The sequence below is a fragment of the Doryrhamphus excisus genome, chromosome 23 (genome assembly GCF_030265055.1).
Source record: "Doryrhamphus excisus isolate RoL2022-K1 chromosome 23, RoL_Dexc_1.0, whole genome shotgun sequence".
In the NCBI taxonomy this organism is placed as follows: domain Eukaryota; kingdom Metazoa; phylum Chordata; class Actinopteri; order Syngnathiformes; family Syngnathidae; genus Doryrhamphus; species Doryrhamphus excisus.
Genome location: NC_080488.1, coordinates 7,937,050 through 7,949,411, shown reverse-complemented (window position 1 = coordinate 7,949,411; position 12,362 = coordinate 7,937,050). Strand labels below are relative to the sequence as shown.

Here is a 12,362-nt window from a genome sequence, read left to right as displayed (position 1 = left end):
AGTATTCAAATATAAAACAGCATTATTATTGTATTATTATTATTAAAGACCAGGGTTCAATTCCACCCTCGGCCATCTCTGTGTGGAGTTTGCATGTTCTTCCCGTGCATTCGTGGGTTTTTTTCCGGGTATTCCGGTTTCCTCCCACATTCCAAAAACATGCTAGGTTAATTAGCGACTCCAAATTGTCCATAGGTATGAATGTTGAGTGTGAATGGTTGTTTGTCTATATGTGCCCTGTGATTGGCTGGCCACCAGTCCAGGGTGTACCTTGCCTCTTGTGCGAAGACAGCTGGGATAGGCTCCAGCACCCTTGTGACGACAAGCGGTAGAAAATGAATGAATTATTAGAGCCCTCTAGACATAAAATAACACCCCTATAGTCATCTTTGCACTCATTTTATCCTATATAGTAGACATTCATTCATTAATTTCTACCGCTTATCCTCCTGAGGGTTGCGGGGGTGCTGGAGCCTATCCCAGCTGTCTTCGGCCGAGAGGCGGGGTACACCCTGGACTGGTCGCCAGCCAATCACAGGGCACATATAGACAAACAACCATTCACACTCACATTCATACCTATGGATAATTTGGAGTCGCTAATTAACCTAGCATGTTTTTGGAATGTGGGAGGAAACCGGAGTACCCGGAGAAAACCCACGCATGCACGGGGAGAACATGCAAACTCCACACAGAGATGGCAGAGGGTGGAATTGAACCCTGGTCTCCTAGCTGTGAGGTCTGCGCGCTAACCACTAGACCGCCGTGCCGCCCTAAAACAGCATTATTATTATTAGTAGTAGTAGTATTATTAATAAGACCAGGGTTCAATTCCAAATGTGCCCTGTGATTGGCTGGCCACCAGTCCAGGGGTTACCCCGGGACCCTCGTGAGGAAAAGCGGTAGAAAATGAATGAATGAATGATTATTATTATTATAAAAAACGATATAGTGAAGCCAACAAATTTGAACCACAAAGTGGTGAGAGACGACTGTACATACTTCAGAAAAAGCTTTCTGGATGATATTTTATATTAATAAAAAAATAAAAAAACAGTACTGAACAGCAGTTGCTGATCAACACAAGTTACCATATATGGACTTCCCGAAGTTGTGACGCGTTTGTGGAAATCTTGTGAAGTTCTCCTACCCAAAATAAAGGGAGGTCAGCATAAAAAAAGAAAGTAGGATAAGTAAAAAAAAAAAAAACACACCAACCTCATGATATGGTACTTTTACCTCACATACGCCTGAAAGTAGGAAATGTAACATAGAGCATCTTTTAGTGCAAAAGCAAACCAAAAATACTAACAGGGTGTGAACTGATTTCGCAACATAATCATGGCAAGAGCGAGTTTCACTAAGGCGAGCACCTTGGCACATGTAAATGCTCCCATGTATTGTCTCAACTAGATCCCTTTTTTTCCCCTCCCCTTATGCCGTGAACCAGTCAGACGGCCTTGGCCTGTGGGTCCAATACCAGCAGTGAATCATGCCTCATTCTACTCCTGGAGTTATTTTCCCTTGATGTCGTCAACATGGAATGACAAAAATGCAAAAATCAGTCATGTGGAGATGAGGATGAAAATGTTAATAGTAAAGTGTAAGCTGAAGGCTGGGCTGCACGGTTGGGAAAGCTGGGATAGGCTCCAGCACCCTTGTGACGACAAGCGGTAGAAAATGAATGAATTATTAGAGCCCTCTAGACATAAATAACACCCCTATAGTTATCTTTGCACTCATTTTATCCTATATAATAGACATACATTCATTAATTTCTACCGCTTATCCTCATGAAGACAGCTGGGATAGGCTCCAGCACCCTTGTGATGACAAGCGGTAGAAAATGAATGAATTATTAGAGCCCTCTAGACATAAAATAACACCCCTATAGTTATCTTTGCACTCATTTTATCCTATATAGTAGACACACATTCATTAATTTCTACCGCTTATCCTCATGAAGACAGCTGGGATAGGCTCCAGCACCCTTGTGACGACAAGCGGTAGAAAATGAATGAATTATTAGAGCCCTCTAGACATAAATAACACCCCTATAGTTATCTTTGCACTCATTTTATCCTATATAGTAGACATACATTCATTAATTTCTACCGCTTATCCTCATGAAGACAGCTGGGATAGGCTCCAGCACCCCCTGCGACCCTCTGGAGGATAAGTGGTAGAAAATGAATGACGACCTCTCTTTTTTTCCCTTCCGGGTAACTGATGTGTGTGAGTGACAGGAGGAAATGCTCCGGCTAGCTTGAGGACACGGCACTGGGTGCCACCAAGCCTTTCGACACGCAATTTGAAACCAAACGTCTTTTTTAGTTGGGAACAAAACATCCTCTAGTTGAGTCGACCCCAGTGGTGTGGGCTCCAGTCACGCCACTTGGACTCAGACTTTTGCCTTGCAAGCTGTTTGGATTCAGAAACAAATTATCCATAGGTATGAATGTGAGTGTGAATGGTTGTTTGTCTATATGTGCCCTGTGATTGGCTGGCGACCAGTCCAGGGTGTACCCCGCCTCTCGCCTGAAGACAGCTGTGATAGGCTCCAGCAACCCCTGCGACCCTCATGAGGATAAGCCAGGGGTGGGCAAACTACGGCCCGGGGGCCACATCCGGCCCGCCAAGTGTTTCAATATGGCCCGCCTATTTTTTCCAAAGTATTTCATTTAAACTCAACATACAACCTGGCATCGTGGCTTGTGCCAACTTTTTGATGGTTGAGGTAGCTGCTTTATCAATTTCGTTATTTGATGTGGTCTGTTGTTTACAAAATACTCCTGGAAAAAGGAGCACAAGCACAATAATAGTAATAGTAATAGTAATAATAATAATAATAATAATAATAATAATAATAATAATAATGTTGTCAATAATGATAATAATACTACTATTATATTAATATTGTTGTTAATAATATTAATATAATAATGGTAATAATATTATTATATTAACAAATAATAATAATAATATATTAACATTACTATAACTAATAATAATAATAATTCTAATAAAAATAACAATAATAATAATACATTTATAACACACTTTACATCAAATAAATGATTTCAAAGTGCACATATAGCAGATTGCATGACACTTTTACATGTAAAATATGTGTAAAAATATAGGTGTAAAAATGGACTGTTACGTGTAAAATACTACATAATCCCCCCCGTCAATTTTGTTAAATTAATGCGGCCCGCGAGTCAAAAAGTTTGCCCACCCCTGGGATAAGCGGTAGAAATTAATGAATTAATGTCTACTATATAGGATAAAATGAGTGCAAAGATGACTATAGGGGTGTTATTTTATGTCTAGAGGGCTCTAATAATTCTTTCATTTTCTACCGCTTGTCATCACAAGGGTGCTGGAGCCTATCCCAGACAATTTGGAGTCGCCAATTAACCTAGCATGTTTTTGGAATGTGGGAGGAAACCGGAGTACGGAGAATATGCAAACTCCACACAGATGCCCAAACGGAGATCTCCCCGATCTCCTGACTGTATAGGTAGTTAGGTAGGCTCATTCCTTATTAACTACTGTAAAAAGTGTTACCCAAATATTAAAAAAACTAAAAACATGGCTCTCTTTTGACTGGCAGCAATGGTGTTTATTATGGTTTAACTTCCATTAGGGTAAGAATAATTTGGGCTTTTTCTTTTCCTGAGCTAAATACATTCAACCACATAGTGTTGGTTAATACTTTGTGTGAAACATACATACTGTATGTATAATTTTTGGTTATCGTCTGAAAGGGTTAATTACTGCCATCTGCTGGTGAAAATATTACATTACAATTCAAAAGGCACACAAGCGCTCCAAATCAAATCCAAATCTTAGTTATTACGACTACTACTCCACTCTATCAAGCACTGCGTCTGAGATGAGGATAGCTTTGCACCGTGCGTTCGATCCCCTCCTTTAGGCCGACGACAGGTTTATAGCCCATGTCCTGCTTTGCCCGCTCACAGCTGTAGTAGTGGTGGGTTCCAGCCAGAGCGACCCTCATTGGTGTGAAAGTGGGCTTAAAAGACACAAGAGGACGTAGCAACAGAGCCAGCAGCCAAAGCAGGAGGGCGAGTCCGTACACAAAATTGTAAGGGAGGTGGTAGCGTGGAGCGGCGTAACCCAGACCGACCAACATGTCCGACATGAAGTCCCAAAAGCGAATCGGTTCATCGTTGGTGATATGGTAAGGCTGAAAGTATATTCATAATTTAGTTCAGTAAGGGGTCTTTTAACAACAACTATTATTTTACATTTCCGACTGACTTTTCCACAAATGGGAGAGTCCGGCCTCAGGTGCTCAGCAGCTAGGATGTGTCCATGAACCACGTTCTCCACAAATGTGAAATCCACCAGGTTGGTGCCGTCACTGGGAAACATATAAAATCAAACAAACACATCATCAAATCTTGATTTTAATAAGAGTAGCGTAGATCTATGGCAAAAAAAACAAAAAACACAAGTCAAAGATCCGCTATTTGTCTGGTAATTTCAAGTACTTATTGAAAAACGCAAGTCAAAGATCCTCAATATGTGACAGGAGTGCTCTGGTGAGTTCAAGGACCTACTGTAAAAGTGCTAGCCAAACATATTCTATAGATCACAGGAGTGCCTGGTTGCCAATAAAACAAAAAAAATACTCTCTATATGAGACAGGAGCACTAAAGTGGTTTTAAGAATAGTCAAAGATCATCTATATGGGACAAGAGAGTTGTGATGGTTTCAAAGCTAGCCAAAAATATCATATATACAGTATATATGTATATGTGGTCTGTTGTTTATAGGCATCAACTGGAAAAAAGCTAGTCAAAGATCCTCTATGTGACAGGGTTGCTCTGCTGTTTTTAAGAATCCCATACCAATAAAACAAAAAAATACTCTCTATATGGGACTGGAGCACTAAAGTGGTTTTAAGGATTGTCAAAGATCATCTATATGAGTTGTGATGGTTTCAAAGCTAGCCAAAGATATCATATATACAGTATATATGTATCAACTGGAAAAAAGCTAGTCAAAGATCCTCTACATGTGACAGGAGTGCTCTGGTGATTTCAAAAACCTACTGTAAAAGTGCTAGCCAAAGATATTCTATAGATCACAGGAGTGCCTGGTTGCCAATAAAACAAAAATATGGGACAGGAGCACTAAAGTGGTTTATTGAATAGTCAAAGATCATCTAAATGAGTTGTGATGGTTTCAAAGCTAGCCAAAGATATCATATATACAGTATATATATACACATGTGCTCTGTTGTTTATAGGCATCAACTGGAAAAAAGCTTGTCAAAGATCCTCTATGTGACAGGAGTGCTCTGCTGTTTTTAAAAATCCCATGCAAAACTGGTAGACATTGATCCTCTAGATGGGGAACTGGTGGTTTCAAAAAAAAAAAAACCTACTACACTAGTCAAAGATCCTCTATATGGCTGCCGCTTACTACCCCTTATAAGATCTTTTAATCGTTCATAATGATATCCTGCATGCACGCCATCACGCCGACTCACCCAATGATGAACTTCATCTTGCCCCTGCGAGCTGTGTCCACCAGGATGGGGACCAGCTGCGGGTCCCGGGGTCCAAAGATGCCATGAGGTCGGATGGCAACTGTGAGGAAACCTTTCTGCTTGTCACAAGCCTCCAGGACCAACTGGGACACGCATATACAAAAATATTATTTAAATTAGTGTGACATTGTGGCAGGATTCTTCCTCGGGATAATTCTATTTTTAATTTGTGTTGTCAACTTTTTATTTTATTCATGCTGGACATGGATATTGTTTTTAAAAAGCTATCCAAAGATCCTGTGACAGGGGTGCTTTGCAGATATTAAAGACGTGTCAAAATCTACTGCAGGGGTCTCAAACACGCAGCCCGCGGGCCAAATGTGGCCCACAGGACACTAGTTTGAGGCCCCCGCCTTGATATGAAAGTTTAATGTTAGTGCGGCCCGCGCAAGTTTGATATGGATGCTGTATGGTATCATGTACCCAGAAAAAATTATTACGTTTGATTAATGTTCATGTTAAAGGTTAAATAACTGTTAATAGTTATCCTCCCTATCTGTGTGGAAGTGGTAAGTTTTTGGCTATTTAAGTTAAGGAAATAACTTGAAGGCTACCGTTTAGGTCGCTAGCTCTCTAGTTTGCGAGTTAGCATGTGTCTCAAGACCCTGCAGTTGCGCAATATGTTGTAAATAAAAAAAGTATAAATGTGACTATAGTCGTGTTTTGTCATGTCTACAGGGCTCTAATAATGCTTTGTTCATTTTAATCTGAAAAAAATAATTTGTCTACCCACCAACTATATGTGGTTTCTTAAGTTTTTATTATTTGCAGTTTTATTATTATTATTATTATATTTATTTATTACTGATTGATTGATTTTCTTTATTCTTGATTTGTTTATTTATTCATTTTTATAGTTTATTATAGTTTTCTGTTTTTAATAAATGTGTTTTTGTTTTTTAAACCTGATGCGGCCCAGCCTTGCCCAGACCCTAGCTCCAGTGGCCCCCAGGTAAATAGAGTTTGAGACCCCTGATCTACTGAAAAATCTCTCATCAAAGATCCTCTATACGTGACAGGAGCAAGCTACTATTAGGTAAAAATGTGCTACAAACACACTATCTACACTATTATGTGTGTGTGAATTGTTTCATTGTGTCTCCGACCTTCTCTTGTTCAATCTTGGTCTCCGTGTAGTAGTCGATAGGCTTCTTGGCATATGGTAAATCTTCTCTGCCGTTCTTTATGTGGACCCCCTCAAAGACCACACTGGCACTACTGGTCAGCACCAATTTCTGACAAAAAAAAACAAGCCAGTTAGAACATTTATTAATTAATTAATTCATTTACTACCGCTTATCCTCACGAGGGTCGCGGGGGTGCTGGAGCCTATCCCAGCTGTCTTCAGGCGAGAGGCGGGGTACACCCTGGAATGGTGGCCAGCCAATCACAGGGCACATATAGACAAACAACCATTCACACTCACATTCATACCTATGGACAATTTGGAGTAGCCAATTAACCTAGCATGTTTTTTTTTGGAATGTGGGAGGAAACCGGAGTACCCAGAAAAAACCCACGTATGCACGGGAAGAACATGCAAACTCCACACAGAGATGGCCGAGGGTGGAATTGAACCCTCAGCGACCCTCATGAGGATAAGCGGTAGAAATTAATGAATGAATGTCTACTATATAGGATAAAATGAGTGCAAAGATGACTATAGGGGTGTTATTTTATGTCTAGAGGGCTCTAATAATTCATTCATTTTCTACCGCTTGTCGTCACAAGGGTCGCGGGGGTGCTGGAGCCTATCCCAGCTGTCTTCAGGCGTGAGGCAGGGTAAACCCTGCACTGGTGGCCAGCCAATCACAGGGCACATATAGACAAACAACCATTCACACTCACATTCATACCTATGGACAATTTGGAGTAGCCAATTAACCTAGCATGTTTTTTTTGGAATGTGGGAGGAAACCGGAGTACCCGGAGAAAACCCACGCATGCATGGGAAGAACATGCAAACTCCACACAGAGATGGCCGAGGGTGGAATTGAACCCTCAGCGACCCTCATGAGGATAAGTGGTAGAAATTAATGAATGAATGTCTACTATATAGGATAAAATGAGTGCAAAGATGACTATAGGGGTGTTATTTTATGTCTAGAGGGCTCTAATAATTCATTCATTTTCTACCGCTTGTCGAGAAAACCCACGCATGCACGGGGAGAACATGCAAACTCCACACAGAGATGGCCGAGGGTGGAATTGAACACTGGTCTCCTCGCTGTGAGGTCTGCACGCTAACCACTTAACCACCGTGCCGAACTTTACGACATTTACGATTTAAAGTACAGGTGCTGATCTCACCTGTACTCCAGCTTCAGCACACGCCTGAATGACAGTCCTTGTGCCCTGAATGTTGACTCTTTCAAAAAGTCTTCTGTCATCACTAGCAGGTGATGGAGAAGCGCAGTGGAAAACAAGAGACACACCCTTCAGTGCTGGTAGCAGAGCCTGAAGCAAAAGAACCATTAAAAAACAAGAGTCATGCTTCCATTGTGAGAGTGTGAATGTGATAATAAACCAGTGGTCTACCATGATGATTGAAGCCTCACCTGTATGTCACAGAGGTCTCCCTGGTAGAAGGCGACACCGGGTAGCTCGTAGGTCTGTCGGATGTCAAACACGGATACTGTGTAGCCACGATCCAGGAGCTTCTCTACCAAGTGTCTGCCCAGGAACCCTGATCCACCGATGACTGCACAGCGTTTATTACTCTAAACAACAAGCAATGTGCTCATCATTGACGCCCGTTACAGCAATATCTTTAAAAATATTTTTTTATACTCACTGGTCGAACACGAGTGGCCATTGTGAACAGCTCAAAAGTAACCACGGTACGAAAACAGAGGAAATAACTTCAAATATACAAGTGTTAGCCACGCATGAGTGAGTAATACTTCATTTAAAGTTAGTTTAACAGGTACCATGCGCGCTATTTTACCTGAGTGAATCAGCTGAGTGAAAAACGTTCTCTGATTGGGCATCGTTGTGGTGATGTAATCAACAAGCCAATCGGAAAAGGAGAACGTCAAAGAACGCCACAATTCTGTCCAATCAGAGATTTGTTCCGCCCCCTTCTGATGACCCACCAGCCGTAGATTGTGTTAAATTCGGAGTTTGCGTCCTAAAAGTGCGCATTTGTAAGCTGCATGACGTCATCGTTCTGCGCCAAGGCTCCTCCATTGAAAAGAAGTCGAGAATGACGACACAAAAGACCTCCACCATAAACTTTGTAAAGAACACAAATATAATAGTTTTAAACTACCAAAGATAATCATTATCAGGATGGAGCTGCAGCACAGTTATAGTCTAAAATAATTATGCTAAGAGGAAAACCTTAAATTGACAATTAGCACGAACTGAAGTGAGTGTATAAAAATCTTTTAGTAGATGGGAAATTAGGTTAAAATTAACAGTATGTGCCATCGTAATACGATTGTCAACAAATGGCTATTAACACATCGAGATGCTAATTATATGAGTAGTTTCATTTCGTAATGAATGAATGAATTAATCACGGTCCAAGTGAAACTACAATTTTGTTTATTTCCGCTTCTTCTTACCACGTGATTTGAAACAAGCAATCATCTTTTTGCCCGTTTGGTGTGCTGCTTTTATTCACCGCATTGTGCCGTTTCGCCATAGGCAATATCCTTTCAGTGGCGTCGCTTTTCCGGGCACAAACTTTACTTAAAACAAACGTCTCCAAGACAGCTGCTGCTAAACAGAGAAAGCTGGACACGCGAACATCGGAAAACGTTTTATTTGCACCTCTGTCACCGTTCATTTTCTGTCATTTACATGTTTTTTTAAGAAACATTACATAAAGGGTTCGTGTATTCATCCGATTTAAAGTAGACAGCGGTGTTCTACTTTGATCTCCACAGGGACGCTTGGAAATAAACACTAATTGGATCATAGCAGATTCGCTTTGACAGGCAGATACATAACTGATGGTGAGTGGGGAAAATAATGCGTATTAAGCTGTATATTATTTATAATCATTTCATTCATAAGGATTGTTTTGCGTGTGTCCACCAGGCGTGTGCTAAGAGGCCATCCTTGCAGGGGCCGGTGCCTCCTCCTCGCAAGAAAACGAACCCCAAAGCTGAGTTGACTGAGGAGCAGAAACAGGAGATCCGAGAGGCTTTTGAGCTCTTTGACACGGATGGAGCTGGACACATTGATGTCAAGGAACTTAAGGTAAAATAATTATAACAATAGGCCCAAATTGCTTAACAGGAAATAGACAAATTTAATAAATATGAATTAAAATGTTAATATAATAAATACACTATTTGATTTGCTTATAAATAACAGTGACATGTTTTTTATGTGTGTTTTAAGGTTGCTATGAGAGCCCTGGGCTTTGAACCCAAAAAAGAGGAGATCAAGAAGATGATTGGCGAAGTGGATAAGGATGGCACTGGGAAGATCTCCTTTAATGACTTCCTCATTATCATGACACAAAAGATGGTAAATAAATAATTTTGTGTTTGTGGAGAATGCTTGGAAATTCAACCTAAATATGAAAAACTGGAAAATAAAAATAAACGGAATCATACATAAAAATGACTAAAAAGACCACATCATGTCCAGCAAGGAATTAGAACTCGCCACCACAGTATGTCGTTTATTCAACATACTTGGCTTGTCGGTGTCAAAATAAGACTAAATCTGTTATATCAAATTATTTGTATATGTTGCATCAGTCACATGGTTATCGTCAATGCAGCCGCTTTGCTCTTTTGACCCCATTTTAGGCTGAGAAGGATTCCAAAGAGGAGATCCTGAAAGCTTTCCGCCTATTTGACGATGATGAGACCGGGAGGATCTCCTTTAAGAACCTGAAGAGAGTTGCCAAGGAGCTCGGAGAGAACCTGACAGATGACGAGCTGCAGGTAAATCTCATTATTATTGGCTTTGTTCTGCAAAAGTGGTTTAGTGCTGTGAATGGCTGCAGACGTGACCATTAAATTATCTTAAAGTTTGATTTACATGTTTTCTTTCCTACTTTATGACGAAGGAAATGATTGACGAGGCGGACAGAGATGGAGACGGAGAAGTGAACCAACAAGAGTTCCTGCGGATTATGAAGAAAACGTGCCTGTATTGATGGAAGTCTGTCGGTTGACAGACAAAATGGTTTAATAACATGGAAAGCTGCTTATAGATTTCTTTCTCAATTGTTCCTTTTTATTTTTATTATCAATGTGATGTGTCAAAAAAAATGGAAGTAAATTAAAAATCTATATATAGGACTACTCCTGATCAAATTTGCAAGAATTAACATTTTGCACTGTTGGATATTAAGTGGATTCTAAATGGAGCATCAACATGAAGAACTGGATCATTTGATGTCTTGACAGTTCATTGGACTCACCAGCTCAGGGCTGATTACATTTTTGGGGTGTTTACCACTTGACCACTTTGACCTGTGCTGCGAGAGGCCTTGCAATGAGAAAAAGCGTTTTTGCCTTTGCCATCAAATGACACTTAATCCCAAGATTTTAGCTTTCCAAAGCTGATGTTCTTCAAATATTTAAAATAAACATTTAATTGTTAATGGGAATAAATTGTTTACTCCAAAAGTCCCACTCTCATTTCATTTTGAAGTTCTACCTAGAACCACCTTAAGATCCAACAGTCCAAAATATAAATTCTTGCAATCAGGAGTGTCCACATCCAACATTGATATCCAAGTTAACACTGGATGCTCTTGTATAATCTAGTCAATATTAAAGTACTTGTGTTAACCATCGGTGCTGCAGTACAACATTCCAACACGATTTTATCTCTTTACAATACATTACATTACAAACGCAGCAAACCTTTTAAAATTACCTTTGGAGTGTTCTCACTTTAGTTTTGTGTGTATTTTTGAATGTTTTGTATATTGTATAGTGCATGAAAAATCGACAAAGAATATTACTGTTTATGGCACAGATAAAAGTAAATATATTGAAGCATTATTGGGCTCCTTTCTTGATTCACAGTAAAGTTTAACTTTACTAAAATGATATGCATAAGAGATATTGCCACTGCAGATGGATTTTGTGATGCATCACGTATACATGGAAACAAATATTACAATTGAATTCGGTTTATTTGCTCACATGGAAAGAATTGAACCTTTGTATACATCTCATTCCGAAAAAAAAGTGCCAATTTGAATGAATATGTAATCAGATTCACAGGGGTGGAATATTCCTTTCCCCATTCCGATTGATTGGGATCTTGTACCTCCTCAAACGGAAAGTTGTCAGGGTGTGTTCTTCTGTTGTTTTATTGGCGGTTGGTAGTGTGCATTACCGCCATCTGTAACAGAATCTAAACCAGGGGTGGGCAAACTTTTGGACTTGTGGGCCGCATTGAGTTAACAAAACTGTCTGGGGGGCCAGAATATATATTTTTTTATAACACACACTATTTTACACTTATATAATTCTAACAGTCCACCTTGAATTATTTGTCTAATTGTATTTCTTTATTATATATTATAATGATTAATTATGTTATATATATTAATTTTATTATTATATATATTATATTTAATATATTATATTATATTTTATATATTTATTATTTATTTATTTAATTTATTTATTTGTATATATATATATATATATATATATACGTATATATATTTGTATTTGCTTATAATTAAATTATAATAATAAACAGTCCACCTTGAATTATTTGTCTAATTTTATTTATTATATTATATATTATATTTAATCTACATATTATATATATATAATTTATTATATAT

The 12,362-nt window shown here is 39.2% G+C and overlaps 2 protein-coding genes across 2 annotated transcripts; one reads left to right on the top strand and one right to left on the bottom strand.

Annotated features, from left to right (window-relative positions):
* Nucleotides 1-3,479: 3,479 nt before the first annotated feature.
* On the bottom strand, nt 3,480-8,549 carry nsdhl (NAD(P) dependent steroid dehydrogenase-like). The gene is made up of 7 exons (XM_058063765.1): nt 8,379-8,549; nt 8,143-8,304; nt 7,895-8,041; nt 6,691-6,819; nt 5,525-5,667; nt 4,288-4,390; nt 3,480-4,213 (listed from the first exon to the last, which is right to left on the bottom strand). Exons 1-7 carry the CDS (start codon nt 8,397-8,399, stop codon nt 3,881-3,883), a joined length of 1,038 nt encoding a protein of 345 aa, XP_057919748.1. The 5' UTR covers nt 8,400-8,549; the 3' UTR covers nt 3,480-3,880.
* A 712-nt stretch (nt 8,550-9,261) lies between these two features.
* On the top strand, nt 9,262-11,560 carry cetn2 (centrin, EF-hand protein, 2). Its single transcript, XM_058063766.1, has 5 exons — nt 9,262-9,546; nt 9,632-9,793; nt 9,938-10,066; nt 10,354-10,491; nt 10,617-11,560. The coding sequence occupies exons 1-5, from the start codon at nt 9,544-9,546 to the stop codon at nt 10,704-10,706; spliced, it is 522 nt and encodes a 173-aa protein (XP_057919749.1). The 5' UTR covers nt 9,262-9,543; the 3' UTR covers nt 10,707-11,560.
* Nucleotides 11,561-12,362: the final 802 nt, after the last annotated feature.